The sequence below is a fragment of the Notamacropus eugenii genome, chromosome 2 (assembly GCF_028372415.1).
Source record: "Notamacropus eugenii isolate mMacEug1 chromosome 2, mMacEug1.pri_v2, whole genome shotgun sequence".
Classification (NCBI taxonomy): Eukaryota; Metazoa; Chordata; class Mammalia; order Diprotodontia; family Macropodidae; genus Notamacropus; species Notamacropus eugenii.
This window is the reverse complement of record NC_092873.1, coordinates 507134422-507152713: the sequence shown is the minus strand read 5'-3', so window position 1 is coordinate 507152713 and position 18292 is coordinate 507134422. Positions and strand designations below refer to the sequence as shown.

At 51.2% G+C, this 18292-nt stretch overlaps 1 protein-coding gene across 2 annotated transcripts in view; it reads left to right on the top strand.

Annotated features, from left to right (window-relative positions):
• The first annotated feature begins 3412 nt into the window (after positions 1–3412).
• Positions 3413–18292, top strand: part of PIK3R3 (phosphoinositide-3-kinase regulatory subunit 3) — a 56742-nt gene continuing 41862 nt past the window's right edge. Inside the window, exon 1 of one of the 2 annotated variants that reach the window (XM_072649296.1) lies at positions 3413–3698. In XM_072649296.1, coding sequence (XP_072505397.1) covers positions 3551–3698 — 148 coding nt within the window. In that variant the 5' untranslated portion in view covers positions 3413–3550. Of the gene's footprint in view, positions 3699–3748; positions 3814–18292 lie in introns of those variants that run through there. The other variant, XM_072649297.1, reaches the window with a different exon arrangement.

Genomic DNA, 18292 nt, shown 5'->3' with positions numbered 1-18292 from the left:
TATGTCTCATTCTGCCCCCTGAGTCTAGCATCTTCAGGGGTGGGAGTGGATAACCTGTTTCACTGGTTCTCTGGAATCATGATTGGTCACTGCACTGATCAGAATTTCTAAAGTCTTTCCAAGGCTTCGTTTGTGGTCATCATTTTATGCATCGTTCTGGTTCTCCTCACTTCCCTTTGCGTCAGTTCATACAAGTCTTCCCCTGTTTTTCTAAAACCATCCCCTTCATCTTTTCTTATGGAGAAAAAGTGTTCCATGACATTCATGAACAATATTTCCCCAACTGATACCATCCCCTTTGTGTTCTCCAGAGGTCTCCTGGACAAGGACTTAGGGTCAGAAGTGGGAGGGAGGACAGGGGAATAAATATTTATTAAGGAGCTCTTATGTGCCAGGGACTGTGTCAAATGCTTCATAATTATTGTCTTTGATACTCACATTTTTATTTACAAGACTGTTATCTTGTGAAGTAGGTACTATTACTGTCATGCCTATTTTACAGATGCAGAAATTGAGGCAGACCGCGGTTAAATTACTTGGCCAGGATCACATAACTGGTGTCTATGGCAGAATCTGAACTCCGGTCTTCTTGACAGCAGTCCCAGCCCTCTACCTGAGAAAGCCTTTCTAGAGGGGAGGCAAGCGCGGGCAATCGCTCCCGAAGGGCTTCTCCGTTAGCTGAAGTATCAGCCCAAGTGCCTTCTGTTCTCTGGGTCAAAGGAAGGAGGGTCAAAAGAGCCCTGGGAAAGCATTGAAGCCAAAGTCCCGCCCCCTCACTTTAAGGAGGTGGCACCTGAGACCCTCAGAGAGGAGGGAACTTGTCCAAGGTCAACTGGGGACCGGGAGGCAGAGCTAAGATTTGAACCCGAGCCTTCGGGATTCCCCAACTTTGAAAGGACTAGGTTCTCAGGGAGAGCCTTTGTTTAGCGGGATGGGGATGGGCGTCCAAGGGGCCAGCAGCTGCCTGGAGAGTCTCCTCTTTTGCCTGCTTTCTTCTTTCTCCCTTATTTTTCCGGAATGAACAGGGACCTAGCCGGGAGAAAATAACCCCACTGGCTTGGTGGGTCCGCACCCTGTGCCTGGTGCGCTGCTCAAGCCTGGTTCTGGGGGCTGGAGAGGAGGCACGCGGTCATCAGGCCAGGCTAGGACCTCTGCCAGGGACACCGCCAAAGCCGAGAGCCCGCGGCTCCCGTCCGGATCTCAGAGCCCTGCTACTTGGGTCCGCCGTGTCTTACCTCCCCCATTCCCCCTCATCCCTGAGTGCCCCCCCCCCCAGTAGTGGAAACTCACTGGCTGGTCAGGACTGAAGGCAAAATGGGGAAGAATGGGGGAGCAGTCGCGCGCCACCCCCCAACCCCCACCTCAACACTGTCCAGCAGCCCAGGGTAGGAGGGACAGGAGGCCCGGCTGCCTCCAGGCCGCCGGCGGCTGCCAACAGTAGCACAATGGGCTTTGTTACTCCTGGGGAAAGAGGAAATATAGTCGTTCTCGCCTCCTCGCACGGCATTGTCCCGGGGCCCCAGTCGTAGTTCCGGACACGATGCACATGCTGTACGCGGGTGCCTTGCCCTGCTAGCCGTTATGTTCCTGCCTCTGGGCCGCCCCTGATCCATTGAGACTGGGTCAGTTGGGCGTGCCTAGAGTATTAACTGGAGACCCCCGAATCGGGGGGAGGGAGGGCCCGAGGTGCGCCTGCCAGAGGTTTAGCTCCCAAGGTCCATGCCATGCTTGTGTTCCCCTGTGCTGGGCCTGGCCAGACAGGGTCAGGCTGTGTGTGTGTGTGTGTGTGTGTGTGTGTGTGTGTGTGTGTGTGTGTGTGTGTGTGTGACTGTCTGTCTGTCCGTCTCTCTCTGTCTCTGTCTGTTTCTCTTCCAAGACTTTTTCTGGTTTCGGGAACCCTCCGAGAGAGCCCAGAGGTTAGAAAAAGTGATAGGGGCTCTCGGTTCAGACCACTCTCTTCCCTAGTTAGTGGACAGCTCCAGTTGGGAAGCGTTTCGGAACACCGAACCAGTTCAGAACTTCTGTCCAGAGCTGAGCTGGGATCCTCAAGAGCCCGCTTCTCATTCAGGGCCTTCTCCAGAAGGAAGGCGGGCTGGTCCACGCAATTCAGACACCTGGGTCCAGGAAGGGTCCCAGGGCACCAGAGGCAAGAGACCCTGTGTGCTGGCGTGTGTCTGTTGTTACGTATGTACCGTGTATGTGCTCTTGGTGCCAGCAGTGTAGTCTCTCCGGCCTGGATTCTGTTCGTGTGTCCCTATACATGCCTGCATGTGTTGGGTGTGCGTCATGTACCTGGACAGGGCACAGTGTGCAGGTGCCTGGGCACAGCGGGGGGAGGGGTGTCTGGACAGCGCACCCCGGGGGTGCATGTCCGTGCACATGTTTCAGTACGTAGATGGAGGGAACACCTCTGGACCATGTACAACGTCTGGGCACTGTGGGGGGGTGTTCGGGAGCCCACGTACTTGGGTCATGCGTGTGCAATTTAGAAGGGTGCCTGGACAATGCACAATGTCTCATCATGGTGTTCTGCGGACGCGCACATGTGTGTGTCATGTGTGTGCAGTGCACAGGGATGTACATGTACGTACAAGTCTGTGTGCTGGAGTGGGGGGCTGGCTCTCCAGCTCTCGCCCCTCAGCCTGTCGCCAGGCAGCACTAGCACGAGCTCTGCTCCTCCGCTGGCTCCGCCCCGCCCCGCCCCGCCCCGTCAGGCCCGGCTCGGGCCGGCCCCGCCCCCTCTGCTGCTCGCTGTCTCCGGGCAGCCGGAGCCCCCCGCGCGTCGGGCTGAGCCAGCCGAGCTGAGCCGCGCGCTCTGGGCTCGGCCGCCTCCCCCGCCCCCTCCCAGGGCCCGCCCCTTCTGCCTTTGTCCCGCTTGGTAACTGGGATCCCTACCAATCAGCGACACACCGGCCGGCGCCGGCCGCCTTCTGATTGGTCTGCTGCCGGGCGCGCAGCCGCCTCGCGCGGCCTCTCCTGGAGCAAGGCAGACAAAAGACGCAAGCTCCCGGCTCCGGCAACCAGCCTCTACCAATCACAGCGCTCCGCTCTGCCCCCGCCCTCCCCCCGCGGCTCACAGTCTCCCGGCCCCAGCGCCCGGCGCCTAGCCAGTTCTTGGGCTGTACCATCTTACTCCATTATGGGGGGGAGCCGCTGGAGGAGGTGACTGATAGGCAAGGTCAGCCTGGACAGTCCCCTTTGACGTCCATTTCCGTATATATCTCTCAATTTAAACTTCTAGTGTGGCTCTTATCGAGGGACTCCTGCAGTTGTAGACTGGGACAGCCTGTGCTCCCCTCCCCCCTCTCCCCCCGGCTAGTTAGTCATTGGTCTTTCCCAGGCGGGAGGCGGGGCAGGGCCGGGGGGAGGGCGGGCGGGCTGTCCACTCCCCTCCCTCCCCTCCCTCCGCGCCGTTAAAATGAAACTCTAGTGGCCGGAGTCTGAGCCGGAGCTGGGACTGCAGCCGGGCCGGGGCCGAGAGCGGGCGGCGAGCCCGGGGTGGCGTACGTGTAGGGAGCAGAGCAGCGCGGCCAGCCCCCGCGGGACAGCGATGTACACGCCGCCGTGGGGCATGGAGCGCGAGGACGGCGGCGAAGGCGAAGGCGAAGGCGGCGAGGGCGGCGAAGGCGAAGACTGGAGGGACGTGACCATGCCCTACTCCACTGAGCTCATCTTCTACATCGAGATGGACCCCCCAGGTGCGGGGGAGGGGGACCGTGCGGAGGGAGGAGGGCCAGGGGCTGCCTGCAGGGCGAGGGGGGACGTCGTCTTGCCCCACCGAGCTCCTCGGGTGCTGCGAGATGGACCCCCCAGGTGCTGGGGAGGGGGGGCTGGCAGGGGAGGGGGACAGCGGAAGGGAAAAAAGGGACGAGGTCCTGCCCCGCCGAGCTCTGCTAAGAAATCGAGATGGAACCCCCCCGCCCAGGTGCAGAGGAGAGGAGGGAGGGGGACGGGGTGCCGTGCGGGGGGAGGGGGACGGGAGGCTGTTGTGGGGAGGACAAGGTCCTGCTGCGCCGGATTCATCTGATACAGCGAAGTGGACCCCCCCTCAGGTGAGGGAAGAGGATGGGGGATGGGGACCAGCTGGAGGGGGAGGGGACAATGTCCTACTCCGCTGATCTCATCTTCGACATCGAGATGGACCCCCCCTTTTCAGGTGCGGGGAGGGGGGGTGAGGACGACGATGTCTTGCTCTGCCCAGCTCATCTTCTAGGTCGAGATGGACCTCCCTCCCCCAGGTGCGGGGAGGGGGCTGCTGGAAGGAGGAACTGGCTGGAAGCGGGTGGGGGGGTAGTGGGGGGTGGAGAGGAGGGTGCAGTGCTCCGCTGAGCTCATCTTCTTCATAGAAAGGGACCCCCCCCCCCAGGTGCAGGGAGCGGGGGAGAGATTGGGACGGAGACGAAGGCTGGGGGGGGGGGGACGACAACGATTCACAATCTGCAGTTCTAGACAGATGAACCCCCTCAAGTTCGAGGAGGGGGCTGCTGGGGGGGGTGGGGAACTGGCTGGAAGGGGAGGGAAGAAGGATGCTGTACTCCGATGAGCTCATCTACTCCGAGACGGAGCCCCCCCACCCAGGTGCAGGGGGAGCGGGCTGCAGAGGGGGAGGGGGAAGGATACCCTGCTTCCCTGAGCTCATCTTTTACGTTGAGATGAACTGGGGGGGAGGGGGGAGGAGGAAGCGGGCTGCTGCGGGGAGGGTGACTGACTTCGGGGAGGCGGGGTGTATGCCCCGCTGCTCCTAAGAGTTCGTCCAGTTCTTCTTATACGTTGAGATGGACTCCCTCACTCCCAGGTGCAGGGACAAGAGAGGCGAGTGCCCTGCTACGATGAGCTCATCTTCTGCATCGAGATGCTCCCCCCCCCTCACTGTGCAGTGGGGAGGGGGCTCGGATATATGATGCCCAGCTCCTCCGAGCTGGTTTTTTGCATCAGTATGGACATTCCCCCTTTTCCTGGGGGTTGGGACAGGAGGAGAATGGTGCCGGGCTCCTTTAGATGCCCCTCCTCAGCTTCGGAGAGGGGGGAAGGGCTTGGGGGGATCATGGGGGGTGGGGATTGTGGACTGGCTGGAGAGGGTGATATCAGCCAGGCTCCTTGGAACTCGTCTACTTCGAGATTGGTGTGGGATAGGGGCTACTCCGGGAGGACGATGTCCAGGTCGGCCGAGCTCATTTTCTTCCTCGAGATATACCTTCCAGGTCCAGGGGATGGAAGTGGAAACCAGTTAGGGGATGAAGCCACGTTCATCCGCCTGAAATGGACCCTCCAGGTTCGAGGAAGGCCCCGGGGGACTAGCAGGGAGGGAGTAGATGATGCCCTCCCTGCTCTGGCCATCCGTAGGGCTTTCATGACCAGATAGAGCCTCCCAGGGCAGACCGAGACAGACGGTTGGGAGGGAGGAGAGGGTGCCACAGCTCCTTTGAGCTCCCCCCTCCGCTGAGAGGTGGGCTGTTCAGGTGCACGGCGCCGGCCCCTCCTTCCTTTCTTTCTCCAGTGTCCCCAGGGGCGGTAGTTAGAGAGCAGCCTGCGGCTCGGGGCCGGGCTCCCAAAGTTTAAAGGGAGATCTAGGACTTCGACTGAGCTAGGGGGACTCGGCAGGCTGGGCAGGGCAAGGCTAAGTTGGGGGGGGGGGCGCGGCCTCCCCCTCCCCCTTACTCCATTTGAGGTGATCTTAACTACCTGTCCCAAGCCCTTGAATTTGACAATCTCACACCAGCCAAAGGAGGGGTAGGGGTAGGGGTAGGGGGGAGCTAAGGCGGGGCTGGGACTGGGGCGGGGCATGTCTTCAGGCAGGGGTGTGGCAACAGCCCACCCCCCTCCTTTCTTTAGCTTTCTTAAGTGCTTGCTCGTTCGTGCAGTGGGGCGCTGACTTCTTTCCTTTTTTTGTGGGGTGCAGGGAGAGTAAGCTGGTGATAGTGGAAGGGCTTTCTTCGGGGCGGTCTCCTCGCTTTGCCATTTCCCCTCCCCCTCCCTGCTCCCCCTCCGCCGTCTTCCCCAGGATCGGCCTGCCATCCCGGGCTCCCACTTCAGCCTGGGGCCCCACCTGACATTCATGCCCCTTTGATTTTCCCAGAGATCGGGAGACGCACCGAGACCTTTGCATCGGCCCGTGGCCAGCCCAGCCGGTCACCGCGGGCACTTTGTAAAGCTTTGTCCCAGGCCCTCCCTTCCAGTTTCTCTTTCTTTATGGATCTCTCCACTAGGAGGGGGACAGGAAAGGGAATCAGAAAAGTGGCAGGCGAGGGGGGATGGGGAAGGAGGGGGAGAGTTTTCTTTTTCCAGCCTATCCACCAGCGGCTCAGATGTTCAACCTCATCTGCCTGGGTCGATGGCACTTGATTCTTTCGATTTTGGACGAGTTGGGGGGCGCTTCTGACTCGCAGTTTTTGTTCCCCCTGAGTTGTGTGTGTGTGTGTGAGTGTCTGGAGGCTAAGCCTGCAGGATATAAGAACTTCATTGACTCTAATATTGTAGCTTAGCAGGTGCTCTTGTGTGGTTTTTTCTGAGGTCTGAAAGGTGTGGGTGTCCAAGGGATGGAGCGACCCCAGAACCTTTCTCCTGGCCTTGCTGTCCATCCGGGACACAGGAGAATTGTGCTAGCTTTGTTTGTGTTTGCTTAGTTGTCTGCCTAGTCATAAAATGGGTCAGTCTGGAATCTGTATTTCCGAACGATATAAATACCCCAGGCTTTGATCAGCCGTGTTTCATTCCCGTCGGGCATTTTGCCTTTTCTCTTGCTTGAGTCCTAGAATTCTCCTTTATTAAATCTCCAACCGTGGCTTGATGGCAGGGACAGCTCAGGAATGTTTAGTCAGGTTTGCAAGAGCTGTTGGTCATTGTGGGTATTTTCCTTCTTTGTTTTCTCCCGACAGAAAAGACCCTCGTCTCTTTAAATGTATTTGTGGTTTATAGGACGAGAAATGAGCGTATCATTGGTGTGTGCCCCAGCTAATAAAGCAAGGTTAGGGACTCTCCAGCTTTACGCTGCGTAAGCTGCATTGTTCCCTCGCTGTCCTTTATAGACTTAGCAAAGAAGGCGGCTGGAGGAGGGGGCAGGGGGGAAAAGACAAAAAGTGCCCCCAGGAATTGTTGAAAATAGGAGCTTTGGTTACAGGGTCTGAGAAGAGTTTGGAAGCCAGCTTGCCACAATCAAGGTTGTATGACTGGTGGAAACTCAGTGGTTGAGACTAGATAAAAATTTCATGGCTAGCTTGGTCGTTGTCAGAGGTTACGGCTTTAATACTAATAATAATATCAGCTAGCATTCATGTAAAGTTTTAAGGTTTGTAAAGCACTTTACAAAATGTTATTTATCTCCTTTGGTCCTCACAGAAACCCTGGGAGCTAGGTGCTTTCATGATCCCCATTTTATAAATAAGGAAACTGAGGCAGACAGAAGTAGACATGCCCAGGATTACACAGTTGTAAGTGTCTGAGATGGGCTTTGACCTCAGGTCTTCCAGAGCTCTATCTACTGCCCCACACGAATGGTGGCTGCTGCTGGACTTGAGTCAGACCTCAGTTCAGATCCTACCTATCTCCAGTACTTATTAGCTATGTGACCTTGGGGAAGTCACTGAGCCCCTCATAGCCAGAGTACTTGGCAGGGTTCTCTTGAAGGGAGCAGAGAGAGCCTAGATTGTCCATTGCTCTTTCTAAGCCTGTCTCATCTACATACACCTTCCCTGCTTCAGGTGAGCCAGATGGTTTAGGAGCAGCTTTGAACGATTCCACCCCAGAGGGAATTGACTGAACTAAGGTCACCAAGTTAGCAGTAGAGCCAGGATTCCACCTAGGTCTTCTGACGACTTGTTCTGTGCTTTCATCACCCCAGGCTATTTATGGCTGTGCAGAGCGAGGCTCCAGATAGGCAGATGACTACTTCAGGCTCTTTGGTGATTTGGATGCATTTGCAGAAAACCTTGTAATTTCCATGATTCTCAAGTCATCTTGTTCAGCTCTAAGCTCTCTACTGACCTCATCTCCCATCTCCAAGTTCCTATTAGACATCTTAAATGGATATCTAGTAGTTTTCTTATCCTCAATTTGACCAAGCCCTCCCCCCTTCCAAACTGTCCCTTATTGTTGAGGGCAATACTATCCTTCCAGCCCTCCCATATCCCATTTGTTGTCAAGGCCTGTGGATTTCACCCTTCCACCATCTCTTTTCTGATGCTGCCATCCCCTGGTACAGGGTTCTATCACCTCTTGCCTGGACCGTCGCAATGGCTGCTAGGGCATCTGCTTGCCTCAAGTCTCTCCCCACTCCAGTCCATCCTCCATTCAGGGATTTTCCTAAAGCACAGATTCAATTATGTCACACACACATACACACACACACACTCACACACCTGTAGAAGATGGGCCTTTAGATGGGACTTGAAGGCAGCTAGGTAAGTGGCAGCCTACTGGAGTTGAAAAGGGAATTAATGGATTCTCTGCCTGGTTGGTAACACAGGATAGGTGTGCTGACCCATCTTGGGTAGGATCTAATTTCATTTTAGGGCTTTCCCTCTGTGGGCTGTTTGCGATTTGTCCTGTCTGTATCATGTTTGTACACACTAGCTGGCATGTTGTTGTCTCCTCTTATTCAATTAGGAGCTCCTTGGGAGCTGGGACTCTTTTGCCTGTCTTCAGTGCCTAGCACACAGCAGATGCTTAGTAAATGCTTGTTGACTGACTAACAGACCCTCTCCCCTTTCCTGGCTCCCACTCCCTACTTCTTGTCAGCTGTGGGATCTCAAACAGATCCCTTCATATCTCTGGACCTCCATTTCTTTGTCAAATGAGAGAGTTGAATGCATCAACCTCAGAGGCCAGTCCCTTACAGCTCTAAAGTCTGTGATTATGGACTTCCCACCTGCCGGCTGGGTTGGGAGCTTCGGTCAGGCATGGATGGTGGGTGACTTGAGAGCTTAGTGTGAGTCAGAAGCAGAGTATGGCAGGCCAGAAAGCCAGTGTGATTATTTTTTAAGACTTCCTTATTCAGAAGAGGTCTCATGTCCAGAACCTGGGCAGTGAAAGTCCTAAACTGCTCCTTCCCAATCAGAATGGATCTGGAGCGTGACATTTGAGGAAGGACATGAACTAGTGACCTCAAGAACCCAGGCCCTGGAGGCCTCAGCTGAAGACACTGGGATGTATGGGGCCAGGTCAGAGGAGAACCCAAGAGCTGGCCCCCAGTGCTGGCCCCCCCCCCTTGCTGGCCCCCCACTGCTCAAGGCAGTGTAACTTGTTTGGGGAGGCAGTGATTGCAGGCCTCCTGGGCCAGCCCCGCTGAGGGTCTTTCATCAGAGTGGGAGCTCCTTATGGGCCAGGCCTGAATCTGTGTCCACCTTGCTCAATGGCCTCAGACTGTTGCACTTTGTTTAGTCTGTTAACTAAGTTTCAGAATTGTATCAGTGCTTTTATTATGTGATGGTTACAACACCGATGGGATGGCTTAGTAAAAGCATTGGACTCCTTACTAAGAGCCATGGGGCCATGAACACCTGCATTCAAATCCAGCCTCAGATCCTTCCAGGCTGTGTGACCCTGAACAAGTCACTTCCCCCTACCTGGTTCGGTTTCCTCGACGGTAAAATGAGGGTAATAATGGCACCAGCCTCCTATGGTCATGATGAAGATCAGATCAAATGAAATTATATTTGTAAGTGATTAGCACAGGCTTGACACATAGTAGGTGCTTATTAATTACTTCATTTCTTGGATCCATGACCTCATGATTATTTTGAAAGTAAGGGTGCGTGTGGGTATGTGCGCGCCATACATTATGGTTCTAGAATGCCTGTATCTGTGCTTGGTGACGTCTTAGTTCACAAAGTACTTTCCTCAGAACAGCCCTGTCTTGGATGCTGCAAACACTGTCATTATTTTTAATCAAAATGAGGCAACATATGTAAAGTGTTTTAGGAACCTTGATCCAATATGGAAATGCTAGCTATGTTTCCCAATGAAGAAATGGAAGCCCAGAGAGATGGCTAGTAAATGGCCTGGCCAGAACTGGCTCCCAAGGGCCTTGCTCTAATTTGGGGCTCTGTCCTGGCTGAAGCCCTGCTGAACAACACAGGGCCTAAGCCCGGGGAACTTCTTAGAGACTCTCTCCTTCTTCCTCTTGGACTTCAGAGGGAACTGACCTGACTTAAGCCAGAATGAGTGGCCAGAGAGAAGGGCTCCCTTCCTAGCACCTCGAAAGCCAGACAGAGGGCTTTCAGGGAGCACTGACTCAGCTGTCCCAGAACCCTCCATAGCAGGGGCCCACATGGTGCGAGAGGGTGGGCAGGCTGCCTAGAGAACCCCAGGAAGGCCAGGTCCTGCTATCTGCCTAGACTCCCATTGAAGAACTGGGACCACCTGCAGCTAGGAATCAGCTGGTGATCCTTGAGGAGGGGCCAGTATAGTTTCTCCCTCTGTTCAAGAGAAGGATTGTTTTTATGTGAAATAGGGGGAGCCCTTCTTCAGGAGGCTGCAGATTGTGAGGGTGGGAGGTTGAATTCTGGGGCAGCAGGAGGTATCACAATATGTCTGCCATAGTGAGCATCCTCAAGTAAAGAAAATGGAAGAGCCATTGCTCTCAGAATCTGCTCTCCCCAAGCCATGGCCTGAGGAGCCAAGGTGGGCCAGGCTGGTGCCTGGAAGTGATTGTCACCCTAGCCTTGTCCTTACCCCTCCATAGCTGGTAAAAGCCTCTCAGAAGAGCCCTCTAAAAATGTCAAGCAAAGCCCTCTTGGAGGAAGACAGACGGATAAAGTGAGCCAGGATTGTGGGTTCATGGGGAAGCTACAGCACTACAATAGTCTCCCCCTTCCTTCAGTGCATTCCCTTCAACTCATCCCTTTCCTTTGTCCCTTCTGTGCCGGCAGCCACCAACTGGCCAGCCTGCTCACAGTCACTGAGGCTTCAGAAGTCTCTGGTCCTCTGTCTGCCATCCCTTCCTTTATCGCTCCACCATCCCTAGCTACTTCCCACCCAATGATGGCAGAGAGAAGCCTTTTGTCTGCTGTCCCTCATTTCTCACCACTGGAGACCTACAATGATGGCAGCGGCCTCCAGAGACTGGACCTTACCACCCAGGTGCCAGGCAGCCATCCATCCAGCTTTCTTGGGGGGCATCAGCAGAGGCTATCTCTGCCTCTGTCTCTGCCTCCACAGGTAGTCCAGCCCTTCCAGGACGATTCTCATTTGTTTGATGATTTTCCTTCATCCAACCTAAATCTACTTCTTTGCCATTTCTATCCATCTCATTCCTAGTTCTAAAGAATCCTGGGGCAAGCAAGTTAATTTCTTCTGGGTAACAGCCTTCAAACACCTGAAGATAGCTCTCATGCCCCCCATCCCCATTTGTCTTCAGACTCTGTTGTTTCCCCCTGAGTCCCCATGCCTGACTCCTTCATCTGGTTGTTCTCTACTTTAAACTCTTATCCCTCTCCATCTGATTGTTCTCCCACTTGTCCTAAAGTGCCTAGAACTGTGTGGAGTGCTGAGAACTGATCCCTATGTCCAGAGGTGGGCTGACTGGCTGGGGCAGGGGGTCTGCATCTCAAGATCACACTCACTTTCTTGGGTGTCGTCACACTGACCCATTGGGCTGCCAGCTGCTTAAAACGCCCTGATCTTTTTTAGATAAATTGCCATCAAGTCACACCTTACTTGCACTTGAGAATTCAAATTTTAACCCCCATATAAGACTTTATCCCTATTAAATTTCTCCACAGATTCTTCCCTGTGTCACAACCTGACAGGATATTTGGTGTCCTGTCATTCATCTGATCAGTTATCCCTTCTAACTTTGTCCTTTTCAAATTGTATAAGTCTGATATCTCTGCTTTTATCCTAGTCATAGATTAACGGTAAAGAATGGTCCAGAGCCAAGCAGGCACCCAGGGCTGCCCCCTTTCCCTGGAATGACTTGCTTCCCCACTGCCTTTCTTCATCTCTACTTTTTTACTAGGATTTCTGTGGGAATTCTTTCCTGCCTCTCTTCCCCCCACCTCTTCATTGATGCTTTCTCCCTCTTGCTCTGGTTATCATACACACACACACACACACACACACACACACACACACACACACACACACACACACACACACCTGTTTATAAGCTTTGTTTTTTATTTGTTCCTTGTTTCCCACCAGTGCCTAGGAAGGTAGCTGTCTTACACAGGCCCTTGATCTACGTGTGTTACACTGGAGCACTCATAGACAAGTCTACATTGAGTGTTAGTGCTCAGGAAACCTTCCCCCCTTTGTGGTAGCTAGCTAAAATTGAAGGGCAGCTACTGCCACCTCCTTAGGAGGGGATGGGCACCTGCTCGCTGGAGGCCTTTCCAAGGGGAGGCTGGAACATCTGGGATGCCATCAAGGCCAGAATTGATCAGGTCCAGGTTGCCCCAGATGGCTTTTGAGGGCCTTCTAATTCTGATTTGGGCCCAGGGAGAGGAACAGGAGCTTTGTGCTATGACCAGAGAGGGTGGGCATTATGGAAAAGGGGTGACCTGGGCCCAAAGGATGGGTAGGACTACCAGAGGCAGAGATGAAAGGGGGGAAGGAGTCAGAAAGGACAAGAAGGAGAATCAAGAACTTGACATGTTTGAGTGGTGGGAGGTCACCCTGGGTGGGGTGGGGTCAGCCTCGGGGTCCCTCAATCTAAGCTGTTTGAATTCACCTCATTGGATTATCCTCTTCCATCTCCATGGCTAGAGACTGGCACAAATAACCTTCTCAGGGGTCTTATTAAAAATCGAGGCAGCACTTAGATGTATAGGGTTCTCACGATCCACCAGTTTGTTAGTCTGGCATGATCTGTTCTTGTGGAAGCTGGGCTAGCTCTTGGTGGGCACTGCTTTCTTTCATTTTAAAAGAAGCTTTATTAGTGCCTTTTAAAAGCTATCGCAGTCATTTTCTGTCATATGCTTCACCCTCCCTCAAAAGAAAGAAAAGCAAATCCAAAAACCCACCTCACAGCACCCCCAGCAGATGGTCTCTGCAAGAAGAGGGAAGGGTGGTTTTCATCCAGTACCAGACTTAGCCCCTACATTTAGTCCAACTGCCTTGTCCTCATTTACGTTATGTGATCAATAGATAGGTTCGCATGCTTTCATTGCCCTGCATCACTTCTGAAGGCGAATTCCTCAACCCAGAGTCTGAGGATCCTTCTGAAGAGTTCTTTCTCCCACCTTGGTTCATGTAGCTGGAGGTCAGTAAATCCTGAGACAAGATAGAAGATAAAAGTCTTCATTAGCATCAATTGATGGGTCTGGCAGGTGGATCACAACCTACCAAACAAGGGAAGGACACATATAGAGTTTTACATAAACTTAGGGCTGATGTGGTAGGCAAAAGGAGCTTGTCAACTGAGGCTACCCATCTTTCTTTCTATCAGGGTTAAGTGACTTGCCCAGGGGTCTCACAGCTAGTGTCAAAGGCCAGATTTGAACTCGGGTCCTCCTGGCTTCAGGACCACTGCTCTATCCACTGCACTACCTATCTCATCCACTTTCCTAACTTGGACACCTGGAGTAGTAGGGACAGGTGTCAGGTGATTTGGAGGAGAAGGTGTTAATGTTGGGCTAAGATTTTGAGACCTTGGGGTCTCAGGAGCTGCAAAAATTAAATTTGTTCCGGTGGGATATAATGCATTTCTCTGCTGTTAGTCTTATCAGAATATCCTGGTGGGTCTGGGAATCTCTAAGACTGTGGAGACCTCCTTCTAGATAAAGATTCAGTAGGGTTTATCTTGTTCCATTAAAAAAAAGGGTTTGTCTCTTTATACCACCCCATAACACTATTTATTTGACTGTAGGGTTACTTTTTGTGGGGAGATGTTTCTCCCAAAGTCACAGGCAGCCTCGTACACTTCAAACATTTCCCTGAATTCTCCGTCTCTTCTTCTTAGGGAACCATAACATTTCCCAATTGGTGACCAGGTTTCTGCTACCACCAAAAGGGCTGCTGTATATTCACCTTCTAATCTGACCTCTTTGGATACCTTCAGTTTCTTTAACTTCCCACGCAGAATTTCAGATTGCTAGAGTGAGGCTCCTTGTGCCTGTCTTCCCATAGCCCCTCCAGCTTGTTTGGGGTTTTTTTTGTCCTTTATCATTTTTTTCTTGGCTTTAAAGAGGAGCCTCATTTGCATTTCTCCTTTCATTAACTTTGAGCACTCTGTCATATATTTATTGATACTTTGCATATCTTTTTAAAATGTTCTTATCTCTCTCCCCCCACCCCCAACTTTTGGGGAATGGCTTATGTCCATTTTTGTGTCAATTTCCTTGGTACTCTCAATGTCAAGTGTTGGATGAAAACGTCTGTCCCCTCTTCACAGCCTCTTTCATTGGGTTCTTTCCTAAATATCCTTTTTTTTTTATTCCTGGAATGTAAATGCAGAATTCTGCCTTGATGGAAGGACAGGCAGACATCAAGCTTAATGGCCAGGGGATTGCCAACTTTTCCTTTCTGGAGCCTGCAGTAGCTCTCCCATAACTCCCTCCTTGTTGTTACTTTGGGCTTTTTTTTAAAATTAGTAATATATTTTATTCTCCCTTCCAAGTTGAAAAAAATAAAAGGAAAAAATTCTTGTAACAAATATGCAGTCAAGTGAAACCAACGCCCCCGCTGGCCACAGCCAAAAGTACACTGTCTTCCTCAGCACCATGAGGCTGTTACCTCTCTAAAAGGAGGTGAGTAGCACCCTTCCTCCTTGGTCCCATTGTGACCATTGCGTTGATCAGACTTCCAAAGTCTTCCCACATTGTTTGTCTTTACGTTGTTATTGTATAAATTCTGCTCCTGTTCTGCTCACTTCAATCAGCATCAGTTCACACAAGTCTTCCCAAATTTCTCTGAAACCATCCCCCTTCCTCATTTCTTATGCAGCAGCAGCATTATATTATGTTCATATATCACAGATTCATTCAGTCAGGCCCCAGTACAAGGAACCTCTTAGTTCCCACCACTAAAGAGCTACCATAAATACTTTGGCAAGTGCAGGTCATTTTTCTCTTTGATTTCTGTCTGGGCTAGGCTTAGGAGGAACATCTTTAGATTAATGGGTAGATACGGTTGGGTGACTTTTGGGGCATAGTTACAAATTGGCTTTCCAGAATAGCTAGATCAGTTCACAACTCCACCAACTATGCATTAGTGTGACTATTTTCTCATAGTCACTCCAGCATTTCCATTTTCTTTTTTGACCTCTTTACCAATCTAATGGGTTCTGTGGTAGAACCTCAGACTTGCTTTAGGTAGCATTTCTCTAACTATTAATAATTTGGAGCTTTTTTTCAGGTATCTTGAAAGCTTAGATTTCTTTCTTTGAAAACTGCCTCTTCATTCCCTTAGATCATTTATCAAATGGAGAATGGCTCTTATTTTTTATAAATTTTAACCAGTTCTTTATATATCTTGCAAATGAGACCTTTATCAGAGAAACATGAAGATTTTTAAAAATTCAGTTAACTATTTCTTTTCTCATTTTAAATATATTGCTTTTGTGCAAAAACCTGTTAATTTGGGGCCATCAAAAGTGCCATTTTCTGTTTTGTGCTCTTCTTTGTCCCTTGTTTGGTCATGAACTCTTCCCTCATCCCCTCGATATGATGAGGGATTTCTTCTGTGTTCCTCTAATTTGTGGATGAAGTGACCTTTTATGCTAAGTCATATATCTCACATTTCTTGTTTATCCTCTTGGAAGGACCTGTGATTTCATCCATGTGGACACAGGTTGCCATCCCCTTGGTGATTTTGACCACGGCTTCTCATAAAACCATTTGTCACCTACTGAAGAACCCTCTGAGCTTTTGAGCACTTTGGCTGTTCCTGGGTGCCAGGTGAATCATGGCTAGGTCTTCCATGTGTTGTTGTCTTTATAGATTGCTAAGAGGACCAGGAGCAGGTCCCAATTAGTGTGAAGAAGGAATCCTGGAAGTGGCCATGTTACTTGAGCTCTTGTTGCATTGGGCTGGAAGCAATGACCATATTTTATATCATTATAACTTAGAGTAGTGCATGTGACCCCTCCCAGGATTCCTTGCTCGCACTAATGGGGACCTAGCTATGATGGCAAAGAGCCCTGACTTTGGCCTCAGCAGAGTTAGATCCATTTGTGTGACCCTGATCTCTCTGGGCCTCAGTTTCCTCACCCAGATCAATAGAGGACCTCAAATGCAGTTCCTTCCTTCCCTCACTCCCAGGCCTGAATCCATGACTGTGATCTATTAGCTTTGTCTGGGCTAACATTTCTTTATTACTTAGGTTATGTTGGTTTCATTTTATTATCAATAGCTATGATCTTTGCTGGACTAAAGAGAAAATTTGTTCTCTCAGAGCAAGTAGGTCATGGAAAATATACATTTGAATCTCAAATATGTAGATATTGGCAAAATTCCCAGGCTTGTGACCACATGGAGTTGAGTCAGAGCTTGCAGTATAGATACGGCCAAACATGACTTTCAGTGGAGTGCAGTACTACTTCAAGAATGCTGGTGAGACCAACCCAGTATCTTTGGACTCTGAGGGTCCTGAGCATACCCAGAGAAGTCACCCACAGGTGACCCCTTGAAGCTTGTTTGTTGAGGGTATGTTGCCAGGTTCATGGACTGAGTGAGTCTGGTCTGTTGGGCCAGTTTATTTGGGCCTCACTCTTATTATCATTGAGGAGAGTCTATCCTATGACCAGGTTCTGGCATCCAAAGTCGGACCTGCTAGGTCCTGCTGTCTGGTTCAGCTGTACCCTCCTCAGGCTGCCCTTGGCTGCTTGGACTAACATGCTACTCACAATCAAACTTCCCCAAACCCAGCTCCCTGGCTGTGGTGTGGTTCCTAAGAGAAGGAGCCAACACAGTACTAGGCCTGACGGCTAGTACATGGAGGATACAAGGGTGATTGCTCACCTGAGCAGGAACCTTCTCCAGACTCAGCTGGGAGTTAGCCCAGATTTTGTCAGGGCTGCGGGCCTGCTCCACTGTTGTCTTGGGGGTTCAGTCACTCAGTCAGTGATTAAACATTTAGTAAGCTCCTATGATGTGACTAGCCATGTGCCAAGTGCTGGGAATTCAAAGACAGGCAATTCATGCAAACAATTATGGACAAGCAAGATATGTAGAGGATAAAGGGAAAATGGACAGAAAAGCACCAGCATTAAGCGGCATTGGGAATGACTTCCTACAGAAGAGAGGACTTCATCCCAGATTTGATGGAGGAAGCAGGGAGCCACTGGAGTTTTTTTAATAGAAGGGTGATATAGTCACCCTTTGGTAGCTGAGTGGAGGATAGACTGAGGCAGGGAGACCCCCACACACACACTGGTACAATAATTCAGGCATGAGGTGAAGAGGGTCTGCCCCAGGGTGAAAGGGCAGTGTCAGACAAGAAAAGGGAGTGCGCGTGAGAGATGTTCTGAAGGTACGACCCACAGGCCCTGGAACAAATTGGGTGGATGGTGAGAGTCAGGAGAAGAGGATGAAACCTAGATTTGTGCCTTGTTGACTAGGAGGACTACGTTACCTTCCATAGTAATAGGGAAGTTAAGAAGAAAGGAGGTTTGAGGGGAAAGTTACACTCATTTGGGAGCATGTGGACTTTAAGATATCTGGAACGTCCTATTCCAAATGGTCAGTAGGCAGTTGGAGATGCAAGATTAGATGTCAGCAGAGAAGTTAGGGCAGGATAGGTAGATCTGATAATTAACAGATGGTAATTGAATCCAATGTATTCAATCTATGGAATCACCAAGTGATGCAGTACAGAGGGAGGAGAGAAGAGGACCCAGGATAGAACCCTGAGGGACACCTACCATTACAGAGTGTGATCTGGAGGAGGATCCTGGGAAGGAGCAGTCAGAGAGGGAAGAGGAGAACCAGGAGAGAGAAGGTCTGTCTTGAAAACCAAGAAAGAAGAAAGTCTCAAGGAGGAGAGAGTGATTCAGTAACAAGGGCTGCAGAGAGGTCAAGGAGAAGAAGGGTGGAGAGGTCACTGGATTTAGCAACTAAGAGATCATCTCTTAATAGGTACTTTGTATAGAAAGAAGAATTTCTGGTTCTTTATGTTAAAATTTCTAAAAAAGCTTTGGCATCCCACACTTCTACTGGTGATGATACAGCGTGGGTGTTTCTGTCTTTGTCTCTTTCTTCCAGCCACCAAATCTCCCAAATCTGGGTCACTGCTCTGAGAGGGTCATTGGGATCTTTGTGCCATTGGGGTATATTTTGTTTTTGAGTAAAGGTTTCTCCGAGCATGTTGGGGTGTCCTGATTGGCTTCAGGTCAGATCACTGGGAGGCCCCTGGCTGG